Source organism: Pan troglodytes, chromosome 1 (genome assembly GCF_028858775.2).
Source record: "Pan troglodytes isolate AG18354 chromosome 1, NHGRI_mPanTro3-v2.0_pri, whole genome shotgun sequence".
Classification (NCBI taxonomy): Eukaryota; Metazoa; Chordata; class Mammalia; order Primates; family Hominidae; genus Pan; species Pan troglodytes.
In genome coordinates, this window is record NC_072398.2 from 26,370,376 (window position 1) to 26,387,585 (window position 17,210).

A 17,210-nucleotide genomic window follows, 5' to 3' on the forward strand; every position below is an offset into this window, starting at 1 on the left:
CCTCTCCCTTGTTTCTGTCGGTGTCTCTCATCACTGTATCTGCAGCCAAGGCTTCTCAGGGTGGGGCTCCGCAGGCACTGGGGCTGAGATCCCTCGCCACCAGCCCCAGCGAGGCTGCTCTAGGGACAACGGCTCCGCTCTCTGGGGTGACTCGCCTTCTTCCCTCTCCGCCTCCGCAGGGACAGTTCCATTCAACAGGTAGCCCTTCTTTCCTGGGGCGCAGGCCCCAGCAGGCTATCTGCTTAGTTCCTTTCCACCGTCTCGCGGGTCCCCCACTTGGCAGTCAGTTTCCTTTCCTCCGCCTCTCCCAGGTTGCTTTTCCTCGATTTCCTTTTGAAATTCTCTGAGGAATACTTGTGTGTTCTCCGCCCACGTTCCAAGGATGAGTGGCCTTGCTCTGTGTGTGTCTTCCTTCTTCCATGTGTAGGAAAGGAGGGAACTGTTTGCGATTGAGGGGATGGGGGGGAGCCCAGGAAGCAACGAGGGCCAGGGATACCTCTTCTGCCAAAAGAAGGGTCTCCTCTCGCGCTCCTTCTCCACCCCTCTTTCTGGTGAGCCGTGTTTTCAGAATTCCACCTCGATTTCGTTTCGGTTTCTGGGACTGTTATTTGGTAGGCTGTGAGTCCCACCCACCCCCTCGCTCGGTTGCCTTGGGTGGAGTCCGCGCAGGATGTGAACCGAAGAGAGCAAAATGTGAATTAATGGACCACGCACAGGAGCTCCACGCCCTCCTTGGATCCCTCCTCCTTTTCCTGTATGTAATGTATAGCCGCAGGGTACAAGTGAGTACCAGTTTCCTTGAGCAACCTAAGACCAATTTCTTGCCTTTCTGGTTTCCACAGAAAACTTCAGGATTGTCTTAAAAAATAAAAGACAAGATTTATATACACATAAAACCTTGCTTAGGTTTTTGCACATTTTACTGAACTTAAGAACTATCTGCCAAAATGCTATTGTTTGCAAACTCGCCATTAATTATTCTCTGTTTAAAGCAAGTTATTGTTTGAGATTTCACTGAGTATGAAACCACGTATGAGTAGAATACCCCCGGCCTCCCCCACCCCCCATCCGCCCCCGACACACAACGATTTCTGGCAAGAATATACGCTTGGTACTTTGAAGATCTAAACTCTTATCGTCTCCCCGCAATAGTTATTTGTTTTTATCTATTAAGATAATTTAAATGTGTAGGTACTGACTTTGAATCGCCTGTAGTTTCAAAAAGCTCTGACAAAAACCCGTGCTCTGAGCCATTTTGCGATGTGTAACAACTACTAGCATTTGTTTTGCACTTTCACATGATTTCATTTGCTCTTGCAATAACCCAGTGAGAATATAATTATTCTCATTTTACGAAATGAGGAAAACTGAAGCTCAGGTTAAACAGATTACTCAGGTCACAAGCTGATACCACTGAAATCTGGGATTTAAAAAAGAAAATCCAAATCCTGTCTCTACTACAGAGTGCTTAAGATGTACTGAGAGAGTAATTCTGTAAGTGAATTAGACAAATGATAAGATTTTCTTTATCACTGGAGAACACACCCTTCCATACTGTAGCCAATTAGTAAGCACCTATGTATACCCATTCTGTATATTAACTAATATTGCATAGTTTGAAATAGAAAGCCATCTCTTACTTGTGAGGTGGTGAGACCTAGCAGCTGTTGACACTGGGCAGCCGACTTCACAATGGAAAGTGAAGAATACCATGTCCAATTGAAATTACAAAGGAAAATTGAATATGCAAGCTGTTTAGTTTGAATTTCTAGGAACATGAAGGTGAGGGTGATAGGCACGTGCAAATCCATTGTTGGACCTCAGTACTAACCATTGAACTTCATGATTCTAGTAGTCCTCAAATTATAAAAACTGCCAGGGTCAAATTTCAGTGAAAACATGTAATGATTGGCTTAAATTCTGTAAACATGTAGGCTACATATAAAATGAGGTCAAGAGTTTAAAATTACCTAATATATCCAGAAATGAATGCAAATTATCTTTTTCATTTGAAATATCTGGGAGGAAAGGCTGCAGCAAAATAGACCAATTGGGGGCCACTATAATGATGTAAACAATAATTGACAGGATTTAGTTACTGACTGGATATCGAGGGTATAGAAGGAGGAAGAGTCTAGGATCGTTGGGATTTCTAATTGGGTAGGCAGCAATCTTATCGCCATACAACACACAGGAGCTGATTTATGGGAGGGATGTAGGGGGAGAGATAGTGCATATCTGTATTATCATAATGTAATAATACTGTAGCTTAAACAATTTCATGACTCGACAACTAAGGGTTAGGGATACAAAGATGAATAAAATTTGATTTCTGCCCTCAAAGCACTGAGAATCCAATGGAAGATTTTAGAGTAACTGGGTGTTGCAATTACGGAAGTATGAAAAGAGTAAGTGCTCCCACATTCTTTGCTATTTCCTGGAACATAGTTCTGCCTTAGGGCTCTTGTATTTTTTTTCTGGGGCACTTTTCCCCCCATTATCTGTTTGGGTCACTTTGTCACCTCCTTCAGGTCTTTGTTCAAATATCCTCAATGAGGCTGTCTCTGGCCACCCTGTTTAAAATTGCAAAGTCTCTTGTCCACCCCCACTGCCTCTATCTCAGTTTCACACCTCCTGCTCCCCATCCTGCTTCATTTTTTTCATTTTTTTCCATGGTACTTACCACAATCGAAAATATATTTTCTTTTTTTGTTTGTTTTGTTTTTTCTGAGACAGTCTTGCTCTGTCGCCCAGGCTGGAGTGCAGTGGCGCGATCTCGGCTCACTGCAACCTGTGCCTCCCGGGTTCAAGCAATTCTCCTGCCTCAGCCTCCTGAGTAGCTGAGATTACAGGCGTGCACCACCACGTCCAACTAATTTTTGTATTTTTAGTAGAGACCAGGTTTCACCATCTTGGCCAGGCTGGTCTTGAACTCTTGACCTCGTGATCCACACCCACCTCAGCCTCCCAGAGTGCTGAGATTACCGGCATGAGCCACCGTGCCCGGCTACAGTTGAAAATACATTTTCTGTATTTGTTTTGTTTTGTTTACTGTCTTTCCCCACTGTAATGTAAGCTCTTTGAGGGTAAAGTATGGGCGTATGTTGCAGGGTGTTGGGGCGGTGTCTGTTTTGTTCTCTACTGTATACTTAGTGTCCAGAGTAGTACTAGGCTATCCACACATCATTGTTTGTTTAGATATTATGTGATTATTCTATTGAATGGATGAATTTAGGAGTATGCTATGGGAGCATTAAGGAGTTGATGCCAAAATACTATTGGAAGATTTAAATGAATTCTATCAAGACTAAAATAGGCATCCAAAGTATTAGATGATCAATTAAAAATAACTGCATTTAGCTATCTGGGGATATGTGGCCCCTAACTTATGGTAGAGTGGCACAGAAACTGTTGCTCAGAATCAGACATTTCACAGGATCAATCCTGAGATATTTATCTAGCACATGGATACTCAATAAATATCTGCTAACTGGTTGGGTGTGGTGGCTCACGCCTGTCATCCTAGCACTGGGAGGCTGAGGCGGGCAGATCACTTGAGGTCAGGAGTTCAAGACCATCCCGGCCAACATGACGAAACCCCCTCTCTACTAAAAATACAAAAACATTAGCCGGGCGTGGTGGCGTGTGCCTGTAGTCCCAGCTGCTCGGGAGGCTGAGGCACAAGAATCGCTCGAACCCAGGAAGTGGAGGTTGCAGTGAGGGGAGATCGTGCCACTGCACTCCAGCCTGGGTGACGGAGCGAGACTCGTCTTAAAAAAACCAATAAATATCTGCTAAGTGAATCAATGAGTCTGAAGACTGGATAATGGCCACTTGTCATTTTTTTTTGAGATGGATTCTCACTCTGTCGCCCAGGCTGGAGTGCAGTGGTGCGATTTCGGCTCACTGCAACCTCCACTTCCCAGGTTCAAGTGATTCTCCTGCCTCAGCCTCCTGAGTAGCTGGGACTACAGGTGCGTGCCACCACACCTGGCTAATTTTTTTTTATTTTTAGTAGAGACGGGGTTTCACCATGTTGGCCAGGCTGGTCTCGAACTCCTGACCTCAAGTGATCTGCCTGCCTTGGCCTCCCAAAGTGCTGGGATTACAGGCATGAGCCACCAGGCCCGGCCCCACTTGTCATTTTTGCTGTGCTTTATGTCTCTGCTACTTAAAGTGTGGTCCACAGATTGGTGATGGTCTGTAAACTGTTACTGCTGTGCAGTAAGATAAGGAAAGAAATTGAGAGCATGTGGAAACTTTATAGCAATTTGACATCCTCATGATATTTTTGAAATTGTATTTCACAAAAGTATTAGTCTAGAACAAATTTAGGGAAAAAGTGATCCTTTGCTACAGATGGTTTGAGAAGCACGAATTTCTATGTCACAGAATGCTGTGGGGTTTCCAGGAGTTACTTGTGTATGTGCTTAAGGTATGTTTAAAACTCTCCCTTGAGAATAGTCCCGTTTTACTTGTAGGTACCTTTGTAGGGTGAGATGAGTCTCTAGAGAAGAATATTTGACAGGTTTATTTCACTTTTCCTAATAGAATGTCAACTTTTATTTGCTCATCTAATATTCAGAACGTGTAGATTTCCCTCAGTGGACAAAATCAGGTGTCACTTTGTCTTAAAATGGTATACTTATTTGTGGATATAGAAAATTAATTTTTCATGTCGGCTTAAAAAGTTCTTTTTATGGCTGGGTGCGGTGGCTCATGCCTGTAATCCCAGCACTTTGGGAGGCCTTAGATGGGTTCAGGAGTTCAAGACCAGCCTTGGCAACATGGCAAAACCCAGTCTCTACAAAACACACAAAAATTAGCCTGGTGTGGTGGTACACGCCTGTGGTCTCAGCTACTCAGGAGGCTGAGGTGGGAGGATTGCTTGAGCCCGGGAGACAGAGGTTGCAGTGAGCCAAGATCATGCCACTGCACTCCAGCCTGCGCAAGTTTTTTTTTTTTCCTCCTGTCTCAAAAAAAAAGTTATTTTACAGACAACTTTATTGAGGTATAATTTATGTACATGAAATTCATCTATTTTACATGTACAATTTAATGATTTTTTAGTGAAATTTACCAAGATGTGCAACCATCGTTACAGATTTTAGAAAATTTCCATCACCCCCACAAGACACCTAGTGTTCATTTGCAGTCACTCCATATCATATTCCCACTCTAGCAACAGACTACCACTGATCTACATTTTGTCTCTATAGATTTGTCTTTTCCAGACATTTCACGAAATTTGAATCATGCAGTATGTGATTTTTTTTTTTTTTTTTTTTTTTGAGGCGCAGTCTCACTCTGTTACCCTGGGCGGAGTGCAGGGGGATGATCTAGGCTCACTGCAACCTCCATGATTTTTGTGCCTCAGCCTCCCGAGTAGCTGGGATTACAGGTGCACATCACCACGCCTGGCTAATTTTTGTATTTTTTTGTAGAGACAGGGTTTCACCATGTTGGCCAGGCTGGTCTCGAACTCCTCACCTCAAGTGATCCACCTGCCTCAGCCTCCCAAAGTGCTGGGATTACAGGCATGAGCCACCCGGATTACATGCCGGGTGTGATCTTTTGCATCTGACTTCTTTCATTTAGCGTAATTAATGTTTTTAAGTTTCATCTATGTTGTAGCATGTGTCATTGCTTTTTTTTTTTTAATTGGTGTGTAATACTACCTTTTATGGATATACCATATTTGGTGTATCCTTTCACTAGTTGGTGGACATTTGGATTGTTTCTACTTTTGGACTGTTATTAGTAATACTGCCCTGAACATTCAAATGCAAGTCTTTGCATGGACATATATTTTCATTTTTCTTGGGTAGATGCCTAGGAGTGGAATTACTGGATCATATGATAAATTTATGTGTAACTTTATAAAGAAACTGCCAAATAATTCTCCAAACTGGGTGTATCATTTTATATTTGTACCAGCAGTGCAGGAGGGTTCCAGTCTCTTCATATCACCAGCATTTGTTATTGTCTTTTGGATTATAGCCATTCTAGCGGGTGTATAATACATACCTCACTGTGGTTTTAATCTGCATTTCTTTAGTGACTAATAAAGTTGAGTGTCTTTTTGTATGCTTCCTTTCCTTCTGTAAATTTTTTTAACTATCTTTTCAAATCTTTTACGCATTTTAAAATTGAGTTTCCTGTCTTTTATCTATTGAATTCTAAGTGATCTTTATATATTCTGGATACAGTCTTTTATCAGATATATGATTTGCAAATATTTCCTCCGATTCTTTTGTGCATTTTTTTTTGTTGGAGTTTTGGTCTTGTTACTCAGGCTGGAGTGCAGTGGTGCGATCTTGGCTCACTGCACCCTTTGCCTCCCGGGTTCAAGCGATTCTCCTGCCTCAGCCTCCACAGTAGCTGGGATTACAGGTGCCAGCCACCACGCCCTGCTAATTTTCATATTTTTAGTAGAGACAGGGGTTTCACCATGTTGGCTAGGCTGGTCTCGAACTCCTCACCTCAGGTGATCCACCCACTTGGCCTCCCAAAGTGCTGGGATTACAGGTGTGAGCCACTCTGCCTGGCCTTGCATAACTTTTATGCAAGATTCCTTTTGAATCAAGCATCCTTCCTTTCCCTATTGCCAATTAGCGTTTGAACAGGAGTGTAGAATTACACCCTTCTGACAGTGATTCTGCTTAGGTTGATGGCCACCACTGCAAATTATGTGTAGAATTACTCAAAGAAACTCATTCCACACTGTAACTTCCCTGAGTTCAGGGATGTATAGTTGATGTTGTTAAGGATACAGTGTATAGATTCCTCGGGAGTACTCCATGTAGGTGGTAGGCCAGTAAGAGTTAGAAAAGAAACCAAGTACAGAACAAAGACAATGGCTATGTTGTTTCTATTTGTACCTTCTCCTGTATAGAATCCACAAAAAGTGAGTCTATGAATGACATTTTAGGGAAAATATTATGAGGCTTCCAGCTTTGGGAGAAAAGAAATAAATGAATAGAAGCAGTTCAACTAAGTAACACAGTGGAGCTATCTTGCAAATATTAAGTTTTTTTGAAGCTAATTCTTGCCTTATGTTAAGGAGGATGCAAACCTTTCATAAATTGGATAGAGGCCATCAAGAATAAGGTACTTTATGCCTTATCTTTAAAGACATGATTGCATAGAACTCCCATCTAGTACATTTTATTTGGAAACATAAACTATTTCCTGCAGTTGGCTTGGTAGAAAATCTAGCACTTGCTACCCTTTGTATTCCTGTTCCTATTGCCCACCCAGAATAGTACATAGTATGCTTGGGAGTTTAATTTTCAAATTCTTATGCCAGTTTTTTCTCGTATATTTTTTTAAAATTGAGATAAATATCACATCACATGAAACTTACCAGTTTAAAGCGTACAATTCCATGGTTTTTAGTGTATTCACAGTGTTGTACAACCATTTCCACTGTCTAATTCCTGAACATTCCCATCACTCCCGAAAGAAACTCCATACTTGGTATCAGTTACTCCCAGTTCCCTCATCTCCTGGCAACCACTAATCTGCTTTTTGTCTCTGTGGATTGATCTAGTCTGGACATTTCATATAAATGGAATCATATAACGTATAATCTTTTGCATCTGGCTTTCTTCATTTAGCATAATGTTTTTGAAGTTCATCTGTGTTACACATGTTAGTAGTACTTCATTCCTCTTTTTGACTGAATAATTTTCCATTGAATGGATATACCACATTTTGTTTAGCCATTCATCAGTTGATGGACATTTTGGTAGTTTTCACTTTTTGGCTGTACATTTGTGTTCAGTTTTTTTGTGTGTAAACGTGGTTTTCAGTTCTCTTGGATATATACCTAGGATTTTGAAATTGCTGGGTCATACAGTAAGTCTATATTTAACTTTTTGAGGAATGGCCAAATTGTTTTCCACAGTGGCTGGTGCCATTTTACATTCCCACCAGCAATATCTGAGGGTTCCAGTTTTTCACATCCTGTCAGTACCTGTTGTCTTCTCTCTCTTTCCCCCATAAGGATGCAGTTCCATTTTTTAAAAAATTGTACTCATTCTAGTGGGTATGAAGTGATAGCTCATTGTGATTTTGATCTGTGTTTTCATAATGACTAGTAATGTTGATCATCTTTTCATGTGCTTATTGACCATTTTATTATGTCTTCTTTGGAGAACTATCTATTCAAATCCTTTGTCCAAAATTGGTCTTTTTATAGTTGAAACCATAGTTTTATAGTTTAGTTTGTAAGAGGGTTGACTTTTACAAACTAAACTATACAAGTTTTTTGCTGTCTCAGAAATAACTTTGGGTCCTTATTGTTGAGCTTGGACTAATAATATAGATCCATCCACTAAAAACTCATGCAAGGCCTAGCTGTTATTTTTAAGTATAATGATAATTGGACAATGATTTCTGTTGCTGATTGGTGGAGAATTTGCTTTATTTTCCATGAAAACATGTTTTCAAAAGTATATATTTATAGTAGGATGGATTATTACCACTTTGTCATTGCTGTAATTTGGATTAGGACTAATTTTACTACCAAATTAATGACAGACTGATAAAGTATCTCTGGTTGGTATAATCACTGGTGCTCCCTGGAAGTGTTTAAGCAGAATCTGGACAACTACTTATTGGCTTATTATAGAAGAAAGTCATGCATACTAAAGAAAGTTGGATTAGATGCCCTTTGAGATTCTTTCCAGCTCTGTTTTTACTGCCTAGAGCTGAAGTTTGTCCCAGTGAAATGGTATGAAAAGTATTGTATCTTATTTTCATCATCATTGTATAAAGAGTTTTTTTTTTTTTTGAGAAGAATTTGGTTCTCAATGTAGATTTGTATTTTAAAAACAGGACAATAATCGTACTTCACATGTTAAAAAGCTTTAAATTGTTACACTTTGTTGCAGTAGTTTGCTTTTCTTCCATTCTAAAGAATATGTTTTCTTCTTACAGATTAGCAAGACATCTACAAAAGGAGGCCCAAGCTCAACACAATAATTCTGAATTCACAGAAGAACAAAAGGTACCATAAAATAATCTCTAGATATATCAGATTCCAAACAAAAAGTGTTTTGTCTTTTAGTTCATTAAGCAAAACAAAAAACAACAAAACAAAAACAAAAATTGTTATACTTAAGTAAAAAGAATGATATTGATTATGCTTTGCCTAACATTAAGTGATTATTTAGAGATAGCATATGACTTATCAATTTAAAACAATACAATTGTTGTACTCAGCCATTTAGGCTTTGCTTAACTTTGCTTAACTTTAGTGGAGACCATTCATGCTTTCGCTGAAGAGGGGGAGAACCCAGTCCACACTTTGGTGAAGACTGGGGAAACCCAGAGACTGGAGTGTGTCTAGAGTCCTTGGGAAAATAGAAAGATTGTGGGTAATTGCATTCCACCCCAACACTTACTTGATTCTGAACTTTCCTAACTCCTGTCTACCTTCTCTCAGAACAAACAAATACACACAAAAAACAGAAGACCAAGACAAACCAAAACACCTCTCCACTGAAAAAAATTAGTTCAAGTCAAGAATTTGGCATAAAAATCCATCTGCACAATAAATGCGTAAGGTTGCAAAATGTTTCAATCGTGCCTTTTCTCCTTGAATTAAATTTTTTGTGTGTCAAGTTGAGTTTCTAAACTGTTAGTGATTATGAAAAATGGGCGACTGAAGCTTTAAAAGAGTGAGAAGGAATGGGAGGAAACAACTCCCATTTTCTCTTGGCTCAGAGTATCTAGTGTTAAGTCAATGTTTAATCTTGTAGATAATGAAAAAAAAAAGTGTCAGTCTATCCCCCATCTCTTAAGAAAAGACAGTGTGAAAACTATGGCAACATAATTTGCTCTTATTCTTTACAAAGGGAATGTACAAAGGGAGTGGTAATGATTTTTCCACACTTTTACGGTAAGCCTAACAACATCCATTTTAGTCTATTCATCTACGTTCATTTGACTCTTATTTATAGGAGTTTGGGAAGAAGAAGCCCCTAAAGATTAGGGTTAGCCACATTTCTTACACAAGTTTGTATATTTGCATTTTAAAAATATTTAGGATCTACTTTATCTAATGTACTTTTTTATTTTGTATTTAAAAAACAAAAATCACTACAATTTAAAAGAATTTTTTTTTTTTTTTTTGGCTGGGTGTGGTAGCTTACGCCTGTAATCCCAGCACTTTGGGAGGCCGAGGCGGGCAGATCACTTGAGGTCAGGAGTTCGAGACCAGCCTGGCCAATATGGTAAAACCCCGTCTCTACTAAAAATACAAAAATTAGCCGAGTGTAGTGGTGTGTGCCTGTAATCCCAGCTACAAGGGAGGCTGAGGCAAGAGAATCACTTGAACCTGGGAGGCAGAGGTTGCAGTGAGCTGAGATAGCACCACTGCACTCCAGCCTGCGCGACAGCCAGAGCAAGACTCTTGTCTTGAAAATAAATAAATTTTTAAAAAAAGAAAATTTGTTTTCTTAGTAGCTCCTAATATACACAATAGATATTAGGAGTCTTAGGATTTTAGCCCTGGAAAATAATGACCACAGCGGAAATTACTGATTTGCTTAAGGAAAGGAGCCTCTGTAAAATCTGAAATTTCTCTAGGAATTGATTAGGAAATGATCAGCTGGCATCACAGAATTGGGAGTTACAGTACCTAAATTTTGATAAACAGAATCACAGATAGCCACATATATAAATTAATAGCTATCAGAATGTGTTATGAATATGGAAACAGAATGAAAACTTAAGGAATTAAAAAATGTTTAATCTTTAATCACCTGTTTGAGTTACTTGCATCCTGTTTCCAACATATATTGCTGAGGTATAGGACTTCTGAGCCAAATGACCTCAAATATAAAGTGATTTGACCTAAAACACACCAAAAATTATATTTAAAGAAAAATACCACTGGGCATGGTGCCACATGCCTGTAATCTTAGCAATTTGGGAGGTCGAGTTGGGAAGATTGTTTCAGCCCAGGAGTTCAAGACCAGCCTGGGCAACATGGTGAAACCCCATCTCTACTGAAAATACAAAAATTAGGTAGGCGTGGTGGTGTAAGCCTGTAGTTCCAGCTACTTGGGAGGCTGAGGTGGGAGGATCACCTGAACTTGGGAGGCGGAGATTGCAGTGAGCTGAGATCATGCCACTGCACTCCAGCCTGGGCGACACAGTGAGACCCTGTCCCCCCCGCCCCCCAAAAAAAAATCAAGAAATGAGCCTATCGTATAATGATTAGACTGATGAGAAAAAATTAACTTTTTCTTAATTTTCTTCAACTTTCTAAGGCTGAAGCTGGTGTTTGATAAAGCTATTTAGTTTAAAATGTATAGCTATTCCTTAGCAGCCACATGGCCACTGTCTTTTTTCAGCTTATCTTTGGTTGCAAAGACCCACAGATCTTTTTTTTTTTTTGAGACGGAGTCTTGCTCTGTCACCCAGGCCAGAGTGCAGTGGTGCTATCTCGGCTCACTGCAAGCTCCGCCTCCCGGGTTCACGCCATTCTCCTGCCTCAGCCTCCCGAGTAGCTGAGACTAAGACGCCCGCCACCGCGCCCAGCTAATTTTTTGTATTTTTAGTAGAGATGGGGTTTCACGTGTTACCCAGGATGGTCTCGATCTCCTGACCTCGTGATCCGCCCATCTCGGCCTCCCAGAGTGCTGGGATTACAGGCGTGAGCCACCGCGCCCGGCCCGACCCACAGATCTTGTACCCCAAAAGGACCAGGAGGCAGCATGACCTAGACGAGAGAGCTGAGATTTGGAGTCAGAAGATTGGGAGTCTTGCTCTTGCTCTGGCTGTGGCCTTACTTTTCTTATGTATGAAATGAGGGACTAGAAAACTCTAAATGATCTTCAGAGTATCCCTGAATCTTCTCATGTCCTCTACTTTGAAGTGTTCTGCCCTTCCTTCTTTACTGGAGGCCTGATTTCTGAGGCATTTATTATTTATGATACCTGCCTAGGAGGCATTTGTGGCTGCCAGTTGAGACTACAGAGAGAGCTTGTGCCTGCCTGCCTATTCTTTGGACTTGGATAAGGAACCCCAAATCACTGTATACTACATTGTGAATATAAGGCAATTTGTATGCCTTTAAAAGTTTAATTTTCTTAGCCGGACGCGGTGGCTCACGCCTGTAATCCTAGCACTTTGGGAGGCCGAGGTGGGCAGATCACGAGGTCAGGAGATCGAATTCACGGTGAAACCCCGTCTCTACTAAAAATACAAAAAATTAGCCAGCATGGTGGCGGGCACCTGTAGTCCCAGCTACTCGGGAGGCTGAGGCAGGAGAATGGCATGAACCCGGGAGGCGGAGCTTGCAGTGAGCCGAGATCGCACCACTGCACTCCAGCCTGGGCGACAGAGCGAGACTCGTCTCAAAAAAAAAAAAAAAAAAAGTTTAATTTTATTTAAAAATGCAAGCAAAACATTCACAGCGGGCCAAAAAAAGTCATACTGACATGTAGGCCTTATTGCAATGTCACATAGGGAATAAGTTATCAGAGGCTCTAAGTTAATAAATGATTAGAAAACAGATCTTCCAGGTGTATTCTGGGGAACATTGGTTCTGAAAAATTAATAGATGTTATTTGAACAGATAGAGTTTGTGACTTCTCGGGACCTTTAGTATGCACATGTGTACGTTTAATATTTTAAAGAGTTTGGGCAAGTAGTATTTTAAAATTTATTTGCTTTTGGAAGTCTCCGTCTCCCTTCAAAGAACATTTCATTGAGTCCAGTGTTCTGAAACATATTATGGGAAATTTTGATATAAACTGTTGGATCTGCAAAATTAATTAAATGCCTAGCATGCAAGCCAAAGGAGAAAAAACTCAATTGTGTTTTCTTCAAAAGAGGAAAATGGAAAATGTTCTTTACATTATGCTAAGCAAAATTGTTTATGCTTTTTATTTTTAATTGGAATTTTTATGCTTTTACTATTTTTAGTGTTTTTGTAGCAATGGCAAATCTTAGAATTATGCCAACCGTTCAATAGTTTGCACAACTTTGAAAGAAAATTTAAAAAACAAAACAAAACATACTTTGGCCAGACGGGGTGTCTCACGCCTGTAATCGCAGCACTTTGGGAGGCCGAGTGAGGCAGATCATGAGGTCAGGAGATCGAGACTGTCCTGGCTAACACGGTGAAACCCCGTCTCTACTGAAAATACAAAAAATTAGCCAGGCGTGGTGGCGGGCACCTGTAGTCCCAGCTACTCGGGAGGCTGAGGCAGAACAATGGCATGAACCTGGGAGGCGGAGCTTGCAGTGAACCAAGATCCTGCCACTGTACTCCACCCTGGGCGACAGAGCTAGACTCTGTCTCAAAACAAACAAACACAAAACATATTTTTAAAGTGCTTTCTTTATGAAACTTGTTACTGTCTAGCGCACAGTGAGCCCTTAAAAATATTTGATGGGCCAGGCGTGGTGGCTCATGCCTGTAATCCCAGCACTTTGGGAGGCTGAGGCGGGCGGATCACCTGAGGTCTGGAATTCGAGACCAGCCTGCCCAACACGGAGAAACCCCGTCTCTACTAAAAATACAAAATTAGCTGGGCGTGGTCAGACATGCTTGTAATCCCAGCTACTTGGGAGGTTTAGGCAGGAGAATCGCTTGAATCTGGGAGGCAGAGGTTGCAGTGAGCCGAAATCACACCACTGCACCCCAGCCTGGGCAACAAGAGTGAAACTGCGTCTCAAAAGAAAAAAAAAAATTGATGAATAAATGCTATTCTGTGTCTTAGGTTGTTGATATTTATTCACATATGATTGTTATTTAAGACGATTAATTCTGTTTTTTAGATAAATTCTCATTTTTGAGAGAGTAACTTACATTCATTTTCACGATATTTATTTTAAGTCTAACAAGCTCTAAAGCAGAACTACTGATCTCTAAACTTTATTAATTGGTGATAAATAGTATGAAAACTTCATTTTTTAAATTCTTAATATTCTCAGCGATTTCTGGTGTAAAATAAAGTTCATGATACTTATTTGGTCTTCTTTTATGATTAGTTCACTTAGCTTTCATTTCAGTTCCTGATAGTGTTGTCATTATAACAACTGGGTTTGGTAACCAATGAATAGCTGCCAAAAGCTTTCATTCCACTGAATTCCTGACTTTGGTGTAGTAGATTTTCTCAAGTAAGTTTCTGGACAGAATAGAATATCCTGTCTCATGATGCTTAGAAAGCGTTTCCCTGTCTTGAGTCAAATTTGGTGGTAATGAGAATTCCAGCACTATATGCTTGTTTTATATTTTATAATGCTCTCCTTTCCACCCTTACCCTCATCTCTTCCCCCTCAGTTCTACCCCCACCACCTCCAGCTCCCAGCTGGACAGTAGATTACTGGCTGTTTGAATCTAAAAAATTAAGTCTGGATTAAGTGAGAATATTCTACTTTATGTGTATTTTTTAAACCTATTTTTTCTTACATAGATTGAATACGTTTTAGCAAAATTAACTTAGCTCTTTAATTGTCCATTTCTATTCCATCTTTTCCTTTAACTGATCTTTTGAGCTGTCAATTTTCCTAGCAATGACAATTAATAGCCAATATTTTGAAAATGAAAGCATTTTCCAATTTATACCATATTGGATATGAGCAGTTAATTTGAGTGCTAATAATTCAAGTCTTAATTGTCAGTACATATACTCTGACACATGTGAACTTGTGCTTCTTAATCATTTTTCTGAGTCATCTGTTTCTAAGAAAAGTGAAACAATTACAGTAGCAAGCGCTTGATTTTGATATCAATACATTCTAAATGTTTTAGAAGTTAATGCTATAGCTGAAATGAGTGTTCCACTCCTTTTTTAATACTGAGGTTGGGTGTGGTTCCTTAAAATAGTTATGAATAATGCCTATGGAGGTATTTTGCCATAGTTCAGTCGATTTCTGTATTAAAAACTGTTGCAGCCAGGCACAGTGGCTCATGCCTGTAATCCCACTACTTTGGGAGGACGAGGCAGGTGGATCACCTGAGGTCAGGAGTTCGAGACCAGCCTGGCCAACATGGTGAAACCCTGTCTCTAATAAAAATACAGAAATTAGCCGGGCGCGGTGGTGGATGCCTGTAATCCCAGCTACTCGAGAGGCTGAGGCAGGAGAATCGCTTGAGCCTGGGAGGCGGAGGTTGCAGTAAGCTGAGACTGTGCCACTGCACACCAGCCTGGGCAACAGAGTGAGACTCCGTATATTAAAAAAAAAACAAAAACAAACAAAAAACACCTGTTGCTTCTGCTTCAAGAAATGTTTAAATTTAAAATAGTTTATTGGTGGACTCATAGTTGTTAAACTACAACATTTTACCTTAAATGTTAAAAGCATGAAATCACATGGATTTTACAGTAAAGAAAGGAAAAGAAAGTAATGCTTTAAAAGACTTAGTAATTGACATATCTCACTTAATACAGACAAAATTCTTTTTAAAAATCTGTTTTCAAAGAACATAAAAGTATAGCTAAATGGTATTGATATAAAAATATTGCTTTATTATATATATTGCTATATTGCATAGAAGGCATTGCTGGTCTGCCACCATACCACCCTGAATGCTCCCAATCTTGTATGATCTCAGAAGCTAAGCAGGGTTGGCCCTGATTAATACTTGGATGGGAGAAGGCATTGATGCCTAGGGCAAGTTACTTAACCTCTCTGTGCTTCAGTTTTCACACTTTTAAAATGGTTGTATCTAACTCATAGAGTTATAGTGAGGATTAAAAGAATTACTGTTTGTAAATCACTTAGGAGAGCCTGTCACTTAGTAAGTGCTCAGTAGTTGTTAGCCATTACTATTACTATTATATTTATGTTTAGAATTATTTACTAGTTTTGTTAGAATTGAGTGGCGTGTTTGAATAACAATAATTTGAGGATATTGGATTCTACGTAGAAAAGACTATTTGCTGGTTTCTATGCAACAGTTGTTTGAGAGAGTGAATAAATCTGTGAATATCGTGAAATCTTTTGCAGTTGCCACATATAAATGTAATTTTCAAATGTAATCTTTAAATGTAAGTTTTCAGAATAAAATTGGACATCTTCTAAACTCTTGTATTGGGATTAAAACTAATTTTTAGAGATTGTGGAAATGGTTCAATATTGTCACTTGTTCTTCGGCATCGAGTCGTATCTTGCTCAGTAGTGGTTTATTTTGTGAGTTGTTGTATCGCCGTTTATTGTAGATGTGGTAGTTGTATAGTGCCCACTTGCATAAGTGCTAGGGGCCAGGATGGCACTTGTTACTCCAATTTGCTCCTTATTCACCTTCCAAAGAAAATTGATAAAAGAGAAAACCACTGAGTCCAATTTACTAAACTTTTGCAAGTTATCAATACATTTAGAAAAACATGCTTTTTTCCTTCCCAGAATATTTCATTGTGCAGGCATTGCAGACATTGTGCATAAATACTTTTATGATCTGGATTTATTCCTAATAAAAACTTAAGAAGTATCTCTTTTGGAAGGACTTAAAAGCCTTGATGGGCATAATTAGCTGCCTGCCCTGATATATGTTTCTTATATGAATCTCCCTTTAATTTCTACCCTAGTTATTCATATTTTTGTTCTGATTACTATTTACCTGCACAATTGAAATAACCTGATTGATGTTGCCTTTAGTCTTTGCCCTTTCCTACTTCAACCTATGTATACTTTTATCACAATAGTCTTCTTTTTTTTTGAGATGGAATCTCACTCTGTTACCCAGGCTGGAGTGCAGTGGCATGATTTCAGCTCACTGCAACCTCCGCCTCCCAGGTTTAAGCGATTCTCCCGCCTCAGCCTTCCCAGTAGCTGGGACTACAGGCATGCGCAACCATACCTGGCTAATTTTGTATTTTTAGTAGAGACAGAGTTTCGCCATGTTGGCCAGGCTGGTCTTGAACCCCCAACCTCAAGTGATCCGCCTGCCTTGGACTCCCAAAGTGCTGGGATTACAGGCGTGAGCTACCACGCCCGGCCACAATGGTCTTCTTAAAGGGCAGATCTGAAAGAGGTAGAGAAAACCAAAACACAAAAAAATCCCTTCTGTGTAATTACTGCTAAAGTAATCACAGATTCCTCAGCTGTTTATTGAAGGTCCACCTCAGAATGACAGCCCCCTTCTCTCAACTTTACTTTTCCTTCTGCTTTCAGTTTGAGACTTTAGACAATTGAACCATGACAATTTTCTAAACCCTTTAATTTTAGAAATCCTCCTGGTCGTT

The 17,210-nt window shown here is 39.9% G+C and overlaps 1 protein-coding gene across 1 annotated transcript in view; it reads left to right on the forward strand.

Moving 5' to 3' along the window:
* AIDA (axin interactor, dorsalization associated) overlaps positions 1–17,210 on the forward strand; it is a 44,476-nt gene that overhangs the window by 637 nt on the left and 26,629 nt on the right. Inside the window, exon 2 of the mRNA XM_001173160.6 lies at positions 8,944–9,013. Coding sequence (XP_001173160.1) covers positions 8,944–9,013 — 70 coding nt within the window. The remainder of the gene's footprint in view (positions 1–8,943; positions 9,014–17,210) is intronic.